The sequence below is a fragment of the Stenella coeruleoalba genome (genome assembly GCF_951394435.1).
Source record: "Stenella coeruleoalba genome assembly, chromosome: 12".
Classification (NCBI taxonomy): Eukaryota; Metazoa; Chordata; class Mammalia; order Artiodactyla; family Delphinidae; genus Stenella; species Stenella coeruleoalba.
In genome coordinates, this window is record NC_137158.1 from 47,329,477 (window position 1) to 47,350,000 (window position 20,524).

Consider the following 20,524-nt stretch of genomic DNA (forward strand, 5'->3'; position numbering starts at 1 on the left):
CTTAGAGAAATTAAGTAGCACCCTTGAGCAGTGCCCCTCATTAACAAAAATAAGGCATATTGGTTTTTAAAAGAAATACTAGGGGGAGGAAGGAAATAATAAAGAAGGTAAAAATGTAAGTTTGCAAAGTACAGATATTAGATTGTAACTTAATTACAGTCTGACCCCTAAGCAAATAGTACAACTATGGAACATCTTGCCCTTTTTCCTCTCTACCCAGTGTCCCACAGATCCATTAGTGAGTGCCTTCTGGCCAGCATCTCCTTGACCTCCCAATTTGATGGTTTAATTATGTATTTGAATATTCTTTCTTTCCTTTCAAATCTCTCAGCCTCTGCTACATCTTCCTAATTTGTCCCTACTTCCACTGGTAGAAATATGCAATTCAAAACTGATTCTTAGCATACTTCTGAAGCTATCAACAGTGATTCACTCAGACCATATTTTTCTCTCATCACCCACTACAGGCTTACAGAATAATTTATGTACCCATACAAAGCTTATCATAAACAAAGTAAGAACTATTAGACTCTCAACTTCAGAGATTTATTCTGCCATAGTAATTAGTAAAGAACCACCACAGTAGAGAACTGTTCCATCTTTACTCCAGTAATTCTCATCTTCGTATTAGGCTGAGTGAGCAGTCAATGCTGTCCCTGGACATCACTAAGTGGTGCTAGGATCATTGATAATGAACACTAAAAACCCCTGCATTAACAGGAGATATCTATGTACCCTAAGAAACTGAAATCCAGTAGAACACAATTGGTTTCTCTTTAGGTCTACATTACATTTTGTTTCAATGGAATTGTGAAAATCATATAGGATCTTTCCACTTCTAAGGCACCCTCATGATTACTTAATCAATACCACTATTAAAAAAAATAGGGGACAGAGGAAAACTTTAGAATCTCTTATAAAACTAGTAGGTGGTAATAAAGAAACTAGAAGAGTATCTGAAAATGCACTTGAAAAACTTTTAAGTCTCATAGTTCATATTCTTTTTAAAATTATATGTGCCATATGGCAGCTTCCTAGTTCGTAAACAATTTTTACTGACAAGATGCTAAATTCAACTACTTCCAGCTGCTGAAAGAATGGTCTCAACTTATAAATCAAAAAGATTTTTTAAATTGTACAATATTTCACTGTCTTCTAAATACTGATGTTCTAGGTCAAAACCCTGGATTCACACCCCTAGTTCAGTTGTTAGTCACAATAGTTCATCCTTTATAACTTTTCTGTGAAAGAACTTCTTTAAAAAGTTGAAGCGGTATTAGAATTTTTTAAGGGACAGATTTATTTTTAACCAGTGTGGGTTTTTTTTTCCCTCTATAACACTAATCTAAAAAGTAGATAGTATCCTAGGAAGTAGAAATCAAATCATGACATTCTTATCTTTAAACATATAGGCATACCTCGTCCAAAGTTGCTTTCTTCCAAATGCAAGTCAACATGTTCTTGGAGAATATGGTAATTTGTACAGATGAGCCCACACATAGGGCAGTCATAGAGTGGTTGATTACAATCTGTATTAGAGATATAATTTAGTTGGTTTGATTTTTAAAACCTTAAAATTTTTCACCCCAAGTCAAAGACTCTACTACCCACTAACTTTATTAAATAAGTAAAAGCTCTTTGTAGTTGGATTTAAAGCAATTTTTCTACTTCTAGGGTCAAGATGAAAGCCTGAGCATAAGCACAAACCTCTTACAATAAAGGAAAATATTAATAATAAACATTTAGCTCCGTAGTCAAAACAAGAAAAGAAAAGGAAAAAGGAAAATCAAATGGTAAGTAGAGACCAGTTCAGATATGGACTTTGGGGGCTGGATTCTCAGTACCCTCCAAACTGCGTGGTGACATGCAGAATTCAAGCATTCAGCAAAAAAGCAGGACACTGGGATCAAATGCCCTAGTTGGGAGCATGCCCAAGACAGAAGAAATGGTACCTCTACAAGACCAAGACCTGGCTGATACTGGGTACCGAAAATGTTATTATGTTATTAGGGAACTGCAAATTAAAACAAGATAACACTACACATATATTAGAATGACCAAAATCTGGACCACTGACAACACAAAATGCTGGCAAGGATGTGAGCAAGAGGACCTCTCATTCACTGCTGGTGGGAATGCAAAATGGTACAACCACTTTGGAAGGGTTTCGCAGTTTCTTATAAAACTAAACACATTGTCACCATATGATCCAGAATCATGAATTCCCTTGTATTTACCCAAATGAATTGAAAATTTCTGTCCACACAAAAACCGGTACATGGACATTTATAGCAGCTTTATTCATAATTGCCAAAACCTGGAAGCAACCAAGATGTCCTTCAGTAGGTGAACAGATAAATAAACTGTGGCACATCCAAAGGAATATTATTCAACGCTTAAAAAAAAAAAAGAATGGGCTATCAAGCCATAAAAAGACATGGAGGAATCTTAAATGTACATTACTTAGTGAAATAAACCAATCTGAAAAAGCGACATACTGTATGATTCCAATTATATGACATTCTGGGAAAGGCAAAAATATGGATAGTAAAAAGATCAGTGGTTGCCAGGGGGAGGGAAGGATGAATAGGTGGAGCACAGAGGAATTTTAGGGCAGTGTGACTATTCTGTATGATACTAAATACTAAATGGTGGGTTCATGTAATTATACATTCGTCAAAACCTGTAGAATAGGGCTTCCCTGGTGGCGCAGTGGTTGGGAGTCTGCCTGCCAATGCGGGGGATGCGGGTTCGACCCCAGTTTGGGAGGATCCCGCGTGCCGCGGAGCGGCTGGGCCCGTGAGCCATGGCCGCTGGGCCTGCGTGTCCGGAGCCTGTGCTCCGTGACAGGAGGGGACGCAGCGGTGGGAGGCCAGCATACCGCAAAACAAACAAACAAAAAAACCCAAAAAAACCCCTGTAGAATATATAACACCAAGAGTGAACCCTAATGTAAACTATGGACTTTGAGTGATATTGATGTGTCAATGTAGATTCACTGATTTTAACAAACTATCACTTGGTATGGGTTGTTGAATAATGGAGAAGGTTGTGAGGATAAGGGGACAGAGGGTATACGGGTAATCTCTGTACTTTCTACTCAATTTTGCTGTGAACCTGAAACTTCCCTAAAAAATAGCATTTATTAGATTTCAAAAAATGAATTTATGCACTCTCCTTAACCTTTTATAGAAATTAACTCAAATGAATCAGACTTAAATGTAAAATTCAAAACTCTAAAACTTCTAGAAGATAACGTGGGAAAGGTGACCTTGGGTCTGGCAAGGAGTTTTGATACAACACCAAAAGCATAACCCATGAAAGAAGAAATCAAGTAAGTTGAACTTCATTAAAAGTAAAAACTTCTGTGCTGTGAAAGGCACTGTTAAGAGAATGAAAAGACAAGCCTCAGACCAGGAAAAAATATTTGCATAAAACATTATCTGATAAAGGACTTGCATCCAAAATATATAAATTACTCTTAAAAACTCAATGGTATCAAAGAAATACATGATTCTAAATGTGTATGCACCCATAAAAGAGCCTCAAAATACATGAAACAAATCCTAATAGAGCTGAAAGGAAAAACAGACAAATACACAATTATAATTAGGGACTTCAACTCCCTTCCAAAAACCGGTAGAACTGCTAGACAGGAAATCAGCAAGGACATGGAAGATCTGAACACGATCAAACAACATACCCTAATTGACAAATATAGAACACTCGACCCAACAACCACAGAACACACATTTTTTCCCCAAGTGTCTATGGAACATGTGCTGAGATAGACCATATACCATACCTTAGGCCATAAAACAAGTTTCAAGAAATTCAAAAGAACTTAAACCATAAAGTTTGTTCTCTGATCATAACAGAATCAAACTAGAACTTGGTAACAAAATCTGAGTTCCAGACAGTTCAGATGCCACTGGGCTGGTGGTAAATAAAAGAATGGCCTCTGCAGGGCTTCCCTGGCGGCGCAGTGGTTGAGAGTCTGCCTGCCGATGCAGGGGACCCAGGTTCGTGCCCCGGTCCGGGAAGATCCCACATGCCGCGGAGTGGCTGGGCCCGTGAGCCACAGCCGCTGAGCCTGCGTGTCCGGAGCCTGTGCTATGCAACGGGAGCGGCCACAGCAGTGAGGGGCCCGCGTACCACAAAAAAAAAAAAAAAAAAAAAATGGCCTCTGCAAACTGGACTCTGAGTGTATTTCTCCTCAGAAAGTTTCTAAAACTATTTTCAATGTAGCTGAAACATTTACTATTTGCATCAAAACTCTTTTCCATTATTGTATTTTCATATTGCAATAATGGCAAATGAACAATGTTATAAACAAATTGAAAACACATTTGTAGTGATCTCATTTACAAATCAACTTTTGGGACACCACATATTAAACTGAGACTACTGCTACTTACTTATTATATAAAACGAATACTTTACCTTCTAATGGAGTGTCTAAAAGATCGGCATGCTCTGTTTTCACATGAGTTTCCATATCTTGACTACAACCTTCTATTTTTCCACAGAATGGACATTCAGGAGGACTATACATTGCTTCATAAATTGATCCTTTAATTTTGGTTCGGTCAGACTGTTTTTCCTTACTTTTCAGGAATTTTCTAGATTCAGTTAAGTTCTCTGAATGAAAGCCTTTATGTTTTAAAATACCATTGTTAGGCGGGCCTTGAGCTGAAATTTTCGGATGATTAGATGCACAAGCTGAATGAATACTTGAATTAACTTCCATTCTACACTGTAGGGTGCTGTCCTTCCTGCTATTGGAAGTTCCACACTGTACTGTATTAATCCTCTCAAAGTTTTTTTCTAGTTCATTTTGCTCAAAATGAGCAGTTTCAATATGAAAACACATTTCATCATAATTCACACCTGACAACTTGCAAAATGGACATGTAACTTCATTTTCCATGTGAACAATTAGGAGGTGAGTCTTCATGTCTGGTTCTGAGGTTACTGTTTCACCACATATATTGCAAGATAGCATGGTACAGCAGGTAACTAGAAAAGAATACAATATTATTTTAAGTTAGAAAGTAGAAGTTGAAGAAAATACATTTTATAAAATGATTTCAAGCAATTATATTTGTTATTTATAACTGGATTATTTAGATAAAGAAATTTTCAATGTACTTACTGTTCCTCAAATACACAAATTTATTTATAAATCACAACCAAAATTTCACTACTGTATTTCAAGTTTATGGTTTCGATAAAACAAAGGCAATAATAATGCAAATTAAAGTAAATAATTTTTCAAAAATTCCAAAAAGTGTGTATCTGGACTGAGGTAGAGAAAAAATAACGTTTATAAACTTGCCCAGGTAAAATAAGTCAAGTAAGAGAAAACAAAGAGAAGAAACCTTACCAACTGATATATCTAAATAAAAAACTTTAAAGTTATTAACAATGAATTGGGTAAATAAATCTTTATAATAGCAGTTAACAGTTAAAGAGCTTTACATGTATCAAACCAATTCAAGCATCATTATTATCATTCTATATGGAGGAAACCCTGGCTCAGATATGTCACCAGCGCCAGAAAATGGTTAGCCAAAATGCTAACCCAGTCACTCTCCAGAGGCTGTACTCTCCACCCAAAGAAATAAAAGCAGAGTGAGCATCATAGAAAACAGCACTGATTCCAGAGTCAAAGAGAACTGGATTATAATCTCAGGTTTCATAATTTTAGGTGAGACATCTCACCTCTTTGAGGTTCGGTCTACAAAACGAGTTGTACTAAATCAGCAGTCATTTCTGGGTTTTACGGACAAATAATGTACTGGCTACTGACACAAAGGTGATTTTGCTAAAAGTAATTTTCAAAAAGCAATCACCATCACAACCTTTCTACTACAGATTACCGTTCAGCTAAAAACTATTCAGAAAACAAACAGGAAATGAAAAATAAGAAAATTATTTCCATCATTTAAATAAATGTAGCTTTCTAAGAACTCCCAACTTTGTCCTTTTTTCCATCCCTTCAGGTAAGTGAAAATAGTCTCTGATTTTAGATGAAAATTCTCCCAAACCCCCAGTGGGAAGAACGTCACACGCAGAGAAGTTTCTACGTTCCCCGGGCTGGGACACAGCTGGACGCACAATGATGCGCTTCAACTCCCTAACACTTAGATCACAACAAGGGGATGAGAGAAGTACGGAGGCCGGCGAGAGGTGCCGGAGCCTACCCAAGGGTCCATGCCAGCATCCCGGGCCAGGACAGGAAACCAGCCCCGATACTAACTGGGTCAAAGCGTTGGGCCCAGGGAACCTGGGCTGGACGGTCAGTTCCTACTGGCCTGGACAGCCGGCCACAGGCCGGCCACACTGCCCTGTGCTTGGCTTCCTCTTCGGATCCCGCGGCTGACGCCGTCTGGCTTGCGGGCAGAGGAGTTCGTGCGCGGCGTCGATTACCTTTCCCGGCGTAAAAGACTGAGGCAGGCCCTCTTTCTACCCAGAGACTCACGGTGAACCGAGAAGAGAACCAGGGACTCCGAAAAGCTTCAGCCTCCAGGAACGAATTCAAAAAAGCTCTTTTTCTATTCCCCGGAAGGGAGGGACTCCCAGCATGCACCGCTTCACGCCAATCTGGGTTGTAGTGCATTCTGGGAGTCGTAGTCTTTTTGCATCTTCCCGACAAGGTTCCAACGCCTAATTTACGAGGAGAGGGCAAGTCCCAGGGCATTACACGAATCCACAATACCCACTATCCAGGGCCTGACTGAGTAGCACTCTATTACGTTATCAATAAAGGGCTTATAATGCTACAGCGTGCCAAACTCAGAGCTATGGAGGATGACAAAGACACGTTCTTGCCTCAAGGTTACAAGATAACGCTATCTTGATCCCTGAATTAAAAATATGAAACAGCTCTTGGGAATTAAAAAATACAATAGCAGAATTTTAAAAAAGACATCAATGGAGAGCTGTAGTATAGCCCAAAAAATTTCTCAGAAAAGAGAACAAAAAGAACAAGAGATGGAAAACAGGAGTTTCTTCAGGGAAGGAATCGTGTTATTTATCTTGCATATTCTGTGCCTAACACTACATGTAGAAAACAGTCTGTTTTCAATACTGCTTGTTCAACCCCAGGGTGGATTACAAGTCTATATATGTGTTATAATAATTTAGAGTACTTTATCTGGAGTTATTTATTTCATATATCAGTGACTACTTTTTTGTCAAAAATCCACAGATGTTACAGAATACAAAAATTTTAATAAATAGATAACTGAAACGCTTGAAACAAATGAAGCTCCATGAGGTTAAGATTTTTTTTTTTTTGCGGAGCACAGCCTCCGGACGCGCAGGCTCAGTGGCTATGGCTCACGAGCCCAGCCGCTCCGCGGCATGTGGGATCCTCCCGGGCCAAGGCACGAACCCGTGTCCCCTGCATCGGCAGGCGGACTCTCAACCACTGTGCCACCAGGGAAGGCCGAGGTTAAGATTTTTATCCGTTGTGTACACTGTTGTACCTCCAATATCAAACAATGCCTGGCACAGATTATGCCCTCCAGCAATATACCACGTTGTAAAATGAACAAATGAATGGGTGGATGGATGGATGGGTGAGCAAATCAACGAATGAGTGAATGAAAGACTGAGAGCTGGCACGGAGGACTAGGGCAGTAGGACACACTCCTGCAACGGCAACTGCTCCAGGTTAAAATCCCGGAGTCCGGGCAGGAGCCGGCTCCCCAATGGGTGGGTGTCGCTGGGGCTTCCGCTTCTCTCCGCCCCCTCTGCTGGTCAGTGCCGCAGCCTCCGCCGCCGCCGCGTGCAAGGGCTTCTGGGAGGCGAGCCTTGGGGTCTCGGGTGAGGGGCGCAGGAGGCCGCCATCTTGAGTTGCGAGCCTGGTCTTCAGACTCATCGCTAGGGGCGGAGTGGTGACCCCGCTGTTACCGCAGCAGACGCCGCAGCTGGGGACTGGAAAGTCAGAGCGCCGGATAGTGCCACATTAATAGGTAAGTAGGAGTGACACTGGACAGGTTGGGTGAGCCTCGGGTTTGGTCCCTTTGGGAGCTACTAGTTCCTGAGGCCACTGTTTTGATCTACCCCTTCCCCTACAAAGGGTTCAGAACCAGGCCAAGCCCTGATTTTCTCAGCTTCCCCAGGAGAGAGCGGTGGCGGGGGCGTGGCAGCCGGACCTTTCTCTTGAGGAGGCGAAGTCGCGGGGAGCACTGAGCCTCTCCGAGAGCCGGGCTGGTCCTCTGAAGGAGCTTCAGGCAGAGGATCTCATCCTATCGCCGCTCTGCTCCACTGTTTCTCGGTAGTTCCATTTTTTGGTACATGGTCTTGTCAAACGTTGCCTGTCACTTCTGGGGCTCAGCAATCTGTCCCGCGGCTCAGCTTATTAGAAGTTTCACCGTGTCCAGAATAAGGTAGGTTCGGTCCCAGGGGCCTACACATGTTAGGTCGCACCCTCTACCTCCACGAGCTGCCCTCCACCTGGATGCAGGTGCCGGGAAGGGCTCAGTCCTGGACGCGGGCGAGCGTGGCTTAGATGCTTCTCTCTAATAGTCGGCCACCTCACTTCCAAGATGAAAATTTAATCGTGTCTCCTCGATAATGCATAAGAGATGAAAGGAGTTGAAAGCTGTTAAACGGGATAGTGATACTTCAAAAGAATATGACATGGGCATTAACTCTTCGGCTTTTTGAACACTTTTTAAAAAAAAAAGCCTTCTGATTTGAGGTCTCTTAATTACAACATTCAGTGATTTATATTTTGTAAGAAAATGACTTTCCCTCTTGGTAAACAAACGGCTCTGTCCTTTAGATCTTCTGGTTGGTGCACTTTCCCCTTTGTACTGATCTTGTAATTTTACTAACAGCCACCCTAGCCCCTGGAAATGGAGGCTTTATGGAGACAAGAAATTCCGTTAATATATATTAGAAAAAGTTCGGATTCCAGTTGTTTGCCCAACGTCAGCAGTTTTTCAAAGAGGAGAGTGAAAAATAAGCTTATGACTGAAAAAAAATTCCTCTGGCAACTTTACAGTGTTTGAATAGCATTTCTTATATTTAAAATAACTTGTATGAGACAGCAGCCTTTGAAGTACAGTAGTTTTTAAAGCTATAATCCAGAGAAAGAAACAATCCCCTTGGGTGAGGCCCCTTTAAAGATCATTTTCCTTGAACTTTACATCCCCTTTGAAGCAACTGCAGTGAGGATGCAGATGTTAAATAAGAGACAGGAAGTTCGTACTACAGAAGAAAAAGGAACAAATGATGTATGAGTTGTTGGGGCTAGATTTTATTTGGTTAACATTTATATTGAAAGGTTTGCCTAGACTGATGGTATTAAGGAGTAGTGTCTGCTGTGTGTGTTGGGAGGCACAAGGTGATTCAATCAGATGTGGGGAGAAAATATTAGAACTTCTGTTTGTTTACCTTTTAAAACTACTCTGTTTTTTAAAAAACTTTTCTATCTGTGAATTTATAATGGGATAGTTTATTAAGCTAGTAATACATGTATATAAATAAACATGTTGAGGATGAATTCCCAAATGTATTTTGTGTACATGGAATTCCCAAATGTATTCTGTGTACATAGGATATGTGATCAAAAAGTTTAGAGGCCAGTGGCCTAGAAGATGCCTAATGTATAGGTGGTAAGTATATTAAAGAGGTTTATTGCTGCAAACATTTCATTTTGCTAAGATATTTTATACTGTTGAACATAATTGAGCAGCTAATGTTGAAGCCCAGTTTGCTCTGTCATGAACTCTGATCTCTGTTTTTCCCTTCCAAGAGCCTAAGCTTTTATTAATGTGACAGAATTTTTGTATATGAAGTAGAGAATAATGCTAAACATTGTTATTATTAAGAAAGTTAATAATAAAAGTTCAGAAGCACAAAGTTTTAAATCCTTGTGAAGTCCTCAGCCCATTCCATTCGCCCTTTAGCTCCACCACTAATGAAATTTCTCAATGTCTTTACCAGTGACCTAATTATCAAATCTATTGCTTCCTTCCTATGGTACTTGGCTTATTGTAGGCACTTAAACTTGCTGGATAAATCAATGAATGAACAAATTGGGTGACCTGTTTTTAGTGCTACTACAACTGAAATACTCCTTTATCTTTAGAATTCCCTTCTTTTTCATGACTCTTATTTTCTTCTGATCCTCCTGTTTATTTTTGGTTTCCTTTGTTCTTTCCATTTTCCACTGAAATGTGAATATCCTTAAGATTTCTCCTTTGGGCATCTTTCTTTTATATCTCTAATGCTCTTGGATTATCATTCAGCACTCTTTTCCTGAGCTTTGACTCATTTTTAACCATCCATAAATAAAAACTTTCTGTTTGTGCCCTATGTACTGTAAATTTAATACATTTAAAATTAAAAGTCACTGTATACCATTAGAATGGCTACAATTAACAATAACAAAATTCTAACAATACCAAGTGTATAGCCAGGATACAGAGTAACAGGAACTCTTATATGTTGCTAATGAGAATGCAAAATGTTATAGTTACTTTGTAGTTTGGCCGTTTCTTATAAAATGCGAAGCATACGCTTGTCGTATTATTCATCAATCCTACTCCTAGGTATTTACCCGAGAGAAATGAAAACTTACTTTTACACAAAAACCTGTACATGAATGTTTATAACAGATTTATTCGTAACTGCCCTAAACTAGAAACAACCTAAATGTCCTTCAGTAAATGAATGGATAAACTGTGGTATATCTGTACAATAGAATATTACTCAGCGATAAGGAGGAATAATCTATTGTTACATGCCAACAATATGGATGACTTATAGATGAACTATGCTAAATGAAAGAAGCCAATTAAGACTACATACTGTTATTATTTCATGTATGTGGAATTCAGGAAAAGGCAGATCTATGGAAGTAGAAAACAAATCAGTGGTTGTCAGGTTTTAAGAGTGGGAGAAGGACTAATAGGAGCAGCGTGAGGAAGTTTTGGGGGGAGTTATGAAGCTGTTCTGTATCTTACTGTGTTGGTTATATGCCTGTGCATTTTGTCAAATTCATGTACTGAAAGAGTGATTTTTGCTGTATAATTGAATGCATTATTTTCATCTCAAAAACATGGAGGCAAGAAAACAAAACCACCACTCTGTTCCTTTATCGGTATTCCTTATTTTGGGTTATTTTGTCCTTATACTGAAATGGCTCACACTAAAAACCATGGAGTCATACTCAACTCCTTTTTCTTCCTTACTGCATATTCCTTACATTCATTTGGCCTCTAATTCTTATTGAATCAATTTCTGAAATGTTTCTGGAATCAATCTGTCTTCTATATTTTTCAACGCAGCTACTAATATAGTTTAGGTCTTTATCATCAAAGCTTGAAACAACCTTCACTTTAATTTCTTTAATTCTATTCCTTAGGATCAAGTCCAGATTTCTCAACCAGATTGCAGGAAGCATATGTTTTCTTACCTACCTTTCCAGCTTTATCTCCTGCCCCTTCTCCCATGCATCCTCTTGTTCAGGTACACTTGATTTCTTACTGTTCCATGTTTATGCCAGGCTTCTTCATGAATTCTGTGTTTACATATATTCCCTCTGTCTGACATACTTGTTCCCTTCCTTTTCCCCTTTCATCCTCTTCCCTGGCAAATTCTTGCTCATTCTTTAAGACAGGATAACTAGGAAAACTTTCAGAACTCCCTAAGGCACAGTTAGTTTCTGTGTCTTCTGTGCTCCTGCAGGATTTAATGCTTATGTTTTAGTGTACTTTACTACTTAAAATATAATTTGCCAGTTCATTAATCTAGCTCTTCTATATCAGGGACAGCATATAAATGCCCATCTCTCCTTCTCTCCTGTTTACTTCATAAGTGCTAATTGATTACAGCATTCTCTCTGGCTATACATGGGTATGTCATCAGAATTTATCAGAATAACATTCTAGATAGGTATTAATTATCTCTCATATTAAATTCAAATTGAAACCCTGCTTTAGACTGATTTTTTTTAATGTGTAAATGCAGGATAGGTTATAGTATTAGTAATTTTGTATTTGTTTCCAATAATACCAAAATATTAATATAATACTAAGAAGTGTTTATAATTCTTATTCTAAAACTATTATATATATTCAAATATACAATTTTATATTTATATAAAATATATATTTTAAATATACTTATTAAAATGTTTATATAAATGTTAATTTTAAAAAAACATAATAAAACTACTTAAAAATAAAGTAGAAGTATTTCAGTATTTTAAAAGAACTAATTATACTCTAGTACTGAAAACTGGTAAGGCAGCCATAACTCAGGTCATGATCTGTGTGGCTTTAGTTCTTTAGGCAGTGCCTTAAGTAAATGAAAGAAGACAGACCCCAATAAATACGTGAGGTGTGCTTACTGAAGCCTGATACCATATTTTATTGAAAATAAGATAATTCATTGCTGGTTATTTCTTGATCTTTCCATAAGCTGTAATTTAGAAGTTTTTTACCCAACTATTTCATGATTAGTTCCTGGCTGACAGTAATTTTAAGATGCATCTCACTTACAGAAAGTTTAAAATACCAGGGATGGGGGAGTGCATCTCAGAATCAGTGGAATTAGGGTAATGACTTTGTGTTTAGACCAAAATCTATTATTTGATAGTTAAGTTCTAAAATATTTGGTCATTTTGCTCCAATTTTGATATGGCGGTGAAGAAATGTATTCTTTGTACATAATTTTCAGAATGGGTTTTGTTGGTCTATTTAATCCATGAGTCTGAATTTAATTGCCCTAGAGTAAACATCTTGTGTTGTTTTGAGAGTTATCAGTATCTGTTTTCTTCTCTCCTAATCTTAAGATGCCATGGCTTGTCCAGGGAAAGATAACTATAGAATGAAAAGTTATAAGAATAAAGCCCTAAATCCCCAAGAGATGCGTAGACGAAGAGAAGAAGAAGGAATACAACTTCGAAAACAAAAAAGGGAAGAACAGGTAGGTGTTTTAAAATATTTAATTCTGTTAACGTAAAAACATTATATAAAGAGTTTAGAAGTAGTATTATTATTGCTGCTAATTTTTAGATAATTTTAAATGAAAAAAGTGTTTTAGGAAATTGAATATGGGTAAATATATATTTTAGTTTATTAGGCTCCAGTAATAATATTAGCAAATTCACGAATCAGAATCCTGTGCTATTTTTAATCACCAACAAGAATGGCTTCTCCTTTCCATTGATAAACCTTTTACATTAATATTTTTGCTCCAGTGCTAAGTAATTTTTACTCTTGAGCCTATTTAGATCACTTCCACTTGTCATTGTAAAATTTGCCTCTTAAAAAAATGTTAATTGTATTCATTTGTTGCTTTATGATTTTCATAGCTCTTGCCCCTAAATTAATTATAATCGTTTTCCTATGCTATTCATACTGTTCCTCCTATAGTTATCAGGCAGACCTCTTAGCCTTCTCTGTTTGAACTTTATATATGTGACATAAGGAATAGAAAAATTAAAAGAATGCATCTCAACATTTTTCATTCCAGGATATACCTAAATTTAGGAGTATTCATAAATAATTAGGAGGGTATGGTCCTCACATACATGAATTAAAACTAATGTGTAAAAAGGACTAGCAATGAAGAAAGTAGAAAAAGGCCTGTTTTGGAAATATGACTATTTGTCGTTCCCCTATTTGTAGTAGCTAACATAGTCTCTACTATATTACAGTAGGTACTCAAAAAAAAAAAAAATCTCTTGAATAAATGAATAGAAAGAGAACTGTGTACAGACTGAGGAACAGCAGAATTTATTTACCTATCAAAAAGTATGTGATACCAGATTTTTTTCGTCAATTTTGATTTATGAGATGTACCTATAAATCTTTCTCAGTGACCTGACTATGTCTCTTTCCTCCTCTGTTTTTTTTCTTTATATTCACTCCTGAGTTAATAAGCATAGGGTCCTCTTTCCTGAGAGCTGCTCTCTATTCCTTGTTAATCTAATATACTAACTCTGTTAATATACCACATTATCTCACTCATATAACACATATGCTTTTTAACTAAGATTTTCTTCTTAGACATCTCATAATTTAGTATAAGCGTATGTGGTTTTCCAAGTGCTGTAAAATATAAATGTGTACTCTGCTTATGCTACTAGACTTTGGTAAAAGACCTGAGATTAAGAAGCAGTCTACAGGACAAGAGCTAATTTAGCCCCAAAACTACTCATAAATTTGTTATGGTGTGATGATTAAGAAATACTAAAATATTCAGAATTTTGAATGATAAAATTATTGTTTTGTTCAGTAAAGGAAAAATATAATTCTATGGGAATTTGTTTTATGGAAAGCTCAATATATTGTTATTTCTCTTTATTATAGTTATTCAAACGCCGAAATGTCTCTTTGCCCAGAAATGATGAATCTATGTTAGAAAATCCTATCCAGGATCCGGATATCAGTTCCACTGTACCCATTCCAGAGGTAGATATTACAAAACGTATTTCAAATTATATTTCAACAGTATTACAGAGATGATACAGCAAAATTACTAATGCAAAATATTTAAATAACAATTGTATTTTCTGTGTTTTAGGAAGAAGTTATTACCACAGATATGGTTCAGATGATTTTTTCTAATAATGCTGATCAACAACTAACAGCAACACAGAAATTTAGAAAGCTGCTTTCTAAAGGCAAGAATTATTTTCAGTATGCTTATTTGATCTTACAAGAATTTGTAGTACAGTTTTATTTATTATATTTTTTTATTTCAAGGCACTTTCTTTGCCAGTAGGTCTTAATTTTTCTCTAAAATATATTTTAAAATAACATCTCTTTTTTAAACATTATATTATCAAAGTAACGCATGTTGATTGTAGAATATCTGCAAATATAAAAGGATTTAAAGAAGCAAATATAGTCCCAAATTAGTCCCATTGCCAAGAAAGAAAGTTAGAAATACATATTTTTAAATTCTTGTAGGAATATTTTTCAGACTTTAAAAATTTTTTATTTTATTTATTTTTTTAAATTGAAAGTCTAGAAATAAACCCATACATCTGTGGTCAAAATCAGTTGATTTTTTTTTTTAATTAATTAATTTATTTTCGGCTGTGTTGGGTTGCAGGGAGCAGGGGGCTACTCTTCGTTGTGGTGTGTGGGCTTCTCACTGCGGTGGCTTCTCTTGTTGTGGAGCACAGGCTCTCGGTCAGTGGGCTTCAGTAGTTGTGGCGCACGGGCTTAGTTACTCTGTGGTATGTGGAATTTTCCCGGACCAGGGTTTGAACCCATGTCCCCTGCATTGGCAGGTGGATTCTTAACCACTGTGCCATCAGGGAAGCCCTCAGACATTTTTTTAACATCAGAGCATGACTGTAAAATGAATAATCAATCAATCAGATATTTTTTTCTAAACTTTTAAAAATTTAATTTGTATTTTATATTGGGGTATAGTTGATTTACGACGTTGTGTTAATTTCAGGTATACAGCAAAGTGATTCACCAAATTTTGATTATCATAAGCAAAGCTACATAAATCCTTGTATAACCTAAAGCTTCCTTAGTATGAATTTATAAAAGTGAAATCGTGGGTCAAAGGGAATAAACAGTGTATTAATTTACATTCCCATCTTTAGTTTGTGCAGATATTCATTTCACTATATTCTTACCAACACAGCTATCTTTAAAAAAGAAAAAGATGGTTATATAATAGTGCTTATAGTGTGGCAGTTTTTGAGTACCTAAGTTGAATATTTTTTATTATTGACCATTATAATTTATAATTTGCCTATTTATGTTATTTATCCAATATTATATTGAGTTTATAAAAATTCCTTATTAAATAAAAATTTAACCCTTAGTCTATCTCATCTTTCATACATGGAATTTATAGGATTAGTAATTCTAATTTTATTGAGCTGTATAGATGAACTGATAAGATTTTGAAATTGCCCTTGGCTAGCTGCTGTATCTTCCTGAAAGACAAAATTTAGTAACGTACGAGGAATAAAAGAAATCTTGTGTTCAGTTCAGCACAGATTACAGGCTATTACCTTTGCTTTCTTATTGTAGTTCTTTTTCATAAGTACCTTTAATTTTCCTTTTCCATCCCTTATCTTCCAAGCAAAAGTAGCTTAGCAATGTTAGGAGACCCTATAAAATCAAGAGTAGCTTCCTCTTCCTCACCATATTCCACAGTTTTTGTTTTTTAATTTGGATTTTTTTTTAGTCAGATTAATATTTATAAATTAAAACATTAATTTAAAAAATAGGTTAAATGTATTAATAGTAACACATCAATAATTTTTATATTACCATATTCTCTTTTAAGATTTCTTTTTGGCATATGTATTATGTTATAACCAATTAACAGAATTAATTTAGATTTAATTGTATTTAAGAATGTTAGAGTTTGCCACCAGTTTTTACACCACAACTTCCCCATTATTGAATTTATCTTCATTCTTAATTCCTCAGGGTGTTCTGTGTCTTTTAAAATATAGTATCTTTTTCATAGATTCAATGATTTTTCTGTTCCTTGTAGTGGGATTATGCTTGCCCAGGTTGGGCATATGTCAGGAATTATAGATACTTTCTTTTGCTGATTGGTGTGAGTTCCTGCCAAATATTTTAGGTCTAGAAGAATATTAGATTTACTATAATTTTCCTTGATCCATCACTGTAGGAAATATGGGGAAGGAGCTAGAACTAGAACTGGAGCTAGAAATAGAAATAGAACTCCTCTGATTTAAGTCATGATAGTGACCTTTTGCTAGAATCTGTTATTTACTTCCCTATTATGGCCACTCTTACAGATGTAAATCACAAATTATTCTTTTCTTCAATCCCAGTTTTGTTTCTCCAAGGCTTTTTTGTTGTGGATGACTCTTGATTAGTCTTCAGTGCTGAAGCAGATATTCCTCTATGTTACTTATGTTTACATTGCCATATTGTCTTCCCTGTAATAGTTCATCACCTTTATAAGATAAGGTAGGCTATTATTCTGTCAGTATAATATCAATGTAAAAGTTAAAAGTTCATGATACTTGTTAGATTACTTGATGATCCAAGCACACTTTAACTGCTTTCTTTTAGATGAAAGTAACTGTAAAGTAATTCCCCAGGAAGAGATCATATTTGGGTTCTTAAATCTATATATATATCTTTGTCTATATTTCTTTATCTACATATTCAGGTAGTCTCAATACCCACTTCTCCCCACCCTCTAACTAGAAAACCAATTTTCTATGTTTACTTCCTTTTCTCAACCTCCCCTTTCTTCTCTGCTCAAAAAGAGCAAGACAAAATTTTGTCCTTTACAAAAATAAGGGGAAAGTAGATTTAGAATTTTCTTTTGGGAAAAGAGAAAGAACTGGAAGGTAAAGATGGTAACCACAACCTAATAACTTTGTTTTGATTTTTTTTAAGATGGGAATAAAGGCATTAATAATATATATTATTTTATCTTGTTGATGTTTTATAACTATAAGAACAGTTTAAGCTATGGTCTGGAATTTACATTTTGAAGAATCCAGACTTTTCATTTAGAACACCCAAACAAAATTTTATAGTTTTAACTTTACTAATTTTGCAGAAATCTCCCAATTTTTGAGCAAGTTAGAAAGATAGCAGATTTGTAGAAAAAAGAAGAAAAGGAAGAAAAAAGTCTATTCCTTTTTTTTTTTTGCCACACCATGCAGCTTGTGGGATCTTAGTTCCCCGACCAGGAATGGAACCTGTGCGGACTGCAGCGGAAGCGTGGAGTCCTAACCACTGGACCGCCAGGGAATTACCAAGAAGTCCATTCCTAAATAAATCTTTCTTAACAGTTGAGAACACAATTTCTAAGCTTTAAACTGACTTAAAACTTAATAATAAGGTTTTTCTGTATCAAACAAGCAGGATTTGTAGACCTTTTATGGTTATCATTCATTTATTAATTCTACTTATTAAACATTATTTATGATCAGTAACATACTCAAACAGGAATTAAGAAAAGGAAGAGTCAAAAGTGGAAATGAGATTTCTCTCGTGTAACCAGGTGGACAGATAGCTCAGACAAATTTGTGTGGTGGGCACAGGGCAAGGGGAAGGAATAAGCATAGTGATATTATGAGTTTGGTTTTGTTTATGCTACATTTTAAAGAAGCTGTGGGGGAAAAAGGTAACCATAAGCACTTAAAAATGTGGGACAGAATCTAGGAAAAAAGAATTTACGGGGGTTAGATTTGTGAATGATAAGTGATAACTGAATTAGCAAAATAGAAATAAAATAGAAACAGATTTTCTAGGAGGGGATTTCCTAGAAATACATTTTCTAGGAGGAGAATAAATAACGGAGAAAACTAACCCGAAGGAACAACAGTGAAGAAGTTCCTGGAGAACCACAAGAGTGTATTTGTTGCTGAAGCCAAGGGAGGAGAAAGAATTCTGGGTACTTATATTATTGGGAGCTGAAATATCTTTGTTTTATTTTGGCTGTGCCCCGCAGCATGTGGGATCTTAGTTCCCCAACCAGGGATTGAACCCGTGCCTGCTGCATTGGAAGCGCAGAGTCTTAACCTCTGGACCGCCAGGGAAGTCCCAGAAATATCTTTGTTTTCAATTTACATATCTTTGTTTTAAAATTTCTTAGAGATTTTATGATTCTCAAAAGTCCTCAGCATTTCATGAGAATTTATCAAGAATTCTAGGTACTTCAATAGCATTTTTGTAAATAATAAATAATACCCTGACAAAATAGAACCTATCTAGCTGAAAGACATTAGGCAATTCGTGGTTGATAGTGAAAGAGACATCCCTGGAAATTGGAGTATAGTTATGAAGAATTAGAAGACACTTTATCCTTCGATTGGTATTTTGAGTATTGGACTGAAATATTCCCATATTGTGAAGGTGACCTCCTAAATAGCATTCAATTTATGAATTATAAATATTTGTATAGGAAATATTTTAAAATTTTCTTATCATTATGGTAATGAAAAACAATTTGCTTTTTTTTTTTTTTTTGCAGTAAACATTGCAATTATGAGAACGTTTATTTTCTTCAGCTACATCCAGCTAAGGGTTTTAAACTGGATCAGTGAAACCTAGGAAAGAGTTATTTTATGTGCCCTGTTAATTGGCATAGGGTCCAGATCATTGTGTTTTTGTGTCTATGTAATAACTTAATTATTTTTTAATTTTCAGAACCTAATCCACCAATTGATCAAGTTATACAGAAACCAGGAGTTGTGCAGAGATTTGTAAAATTTCTTGAAAGAAATGAAAATTGTACATTACAAGTGAGTTCTGTAGTTTACTTTCTTAATCTTTTTCCAGAAATGACATAGGATTAATGTGTCTAGTGAAAGCAGCTTCTACAGTACTGAGTATATTGTAAGCATTCAGTAAATACTTGGCAATTAAAGGTGGTGCTACCTGTCTTGCCTTGGTCAAGGTTGCAATGCTAATTTTTTCTAGGAACTGTTATTAAACAATTTTGGGAAAAATATATAAAATCATTCCTAATGTTAAGAAAAATTTTGTAGTTGTCAACCTTTAATAACTTTCGTTTTAGAAAACCATAAATCAAAATGTTAATTTAATGGTTAAATTTTTTTGGCTCTTAGCTAACTAAAGTTGTAACTTTTTAGTATAAACTCTTGTACCTCTTAAAACATTTTAGTCTGATTGATTAGTTCTTTTTTTGAAAAAAGAACGAATCAGTATAATCTACTTAAAATGTGACCAACGTTAAGTTTGTCCTAAAGAGCATTGCTTCTCAGTTATACTATAGTGAAAATTGTAAGATGTCTTCCAAATAATTGGCTACTAATAGTAAATTACTGAAGTTTGCAGGTATTTTACTGTTTAAGATTGTTCTTCCTGACTTTCATTGCTATAAATATTCTTAAGTAAGTGTACAGGGTGGAATTATATCTATCAGGAATTGCACAAGACCTACACCTAATTTCTCAATGCTCTTGTTGGTCATGGAGGACTTTTACTAATATTTGAGTAATAGTTGTTGAAATTACAACTTAGAATTGTGTTCCACTTATCTGAGTAATTTGGGAAAGGTCCTCACATCTAGTTGTAAGCAAAGGAATGTGTTGAACCTGTGACTATTAACCATCATGAGCTTTATGCTGAAAAATTGTTGAGAATGTTTACAACAAGGGTGTCTGAGGAAAAGACCCTTTTATCCATAGTATAGTGTTATTGTCAATTAGCATTCAGAGTCTTTAGGTGATAGTGCTGAAAGGACGGGAGATCATGATCTAGTCCATTTGCCTTATTCATAAGCTCTGAGTCCAGACTAAAACCTAAACCTCCTGATAACTAGTTTTTTATTTGGCTCTTTAATTCTAAGTGATTGAAAGAAGAAATGAGTGAATATGAATGAATAAAATTGAGTGTTAGTTTAAGCAATACATTGTATAAGGCATTGTAGTTAAAAAATTGAGTAAGATATTGTCCCTCTCTGCAGAAATTCTTCACTCTGTTGGGGGAGACAAACACACAAACAGATCTGTGATACCATAGTACAGTTAATGCTAGCAAAACAATATACAGAGTGCTTT

The 20,524-nt window shown here is 36.0% G+C and overlaps 2 protein-coding genes across 11 annotated transcripts in view; one reads left to right on the plus strand and one right to left on the minus strand.

The window, feature by feature from the left end:
- ZUP1 (zinc finger containing ubiquitin peptidase 1) overlaps positions 1–7,096 on the minus strand; it is a 28,082-nt gene extending 20,986 nt beyond the window's left edge. Inside the window, exons 1-3 of one of the 6 annotated variants that reach the window (XM_079939421.1) lie at positions 6,433–7,096; positions 4,444–5,019; positions 1,419–1,529 (exon numbers count right to left, since the gene is read on the minus strand). In XM_079939421.1, coding sequence (XP_079795547.1) covers positions 1,419–1,529; positions 4,444–5,019; positions 6,433–6,703 — 958 coding nt within the window. In that variant the 5' untranslated portion in view covers positions 6,704–7,096. Of the gene's footprint in view, positions 1–1,418; positions 1,530–4,443; positions 5,020–6,206 lie in introns of all 6 variants that reach the window. The other 5 variants (XM_079939420.1, XM_079939419.1, XM_079939423.1 and 2 more) reach the window with 5 other exon arrangements.
- Positions 7,097–7,727: 631 nt separating this feature from the next.
- Positions 7,728–20,524, plus strand: part of KPNA5 (karyopherin subunit alpha 5) — a 49,262-nt gene continuing 36,465 nt past the window's right edge. For 3 of the 5 annotated variants that reach the window (XM_079939867.1, XM_079939870.1, XM_079939871.1), the window contains exons 1-5: positions 7,728–7,982; positions 12,818–12,951; positions 14,340–14,441; positions 14,554–14,653; positions 19,149–19,243. In XM_079939867.1, coding sequence (XP_079795993.1) covers positions 12,823–12,951; positions 14,340–14,441; positions 14,554–14,653; positions 19,149–19,243 — 426 coding nt within the window. In that variant the 5' untranslated portion in view covers positions 7,728–7,982; positions 12,818–12,822. Of the gene's footprint in view, positions 7,983–8,089; positions 8,400–12,817; positions 12,952–14,339; positions 14,442–14,553; positions 14,654–19,148; positions 19,244–20,524 lie in introns of all 5 variants that reach the window. The other 2 variants (XM_079939868.1, XM_079939869.1) reach the window with 2 other exon arrangements.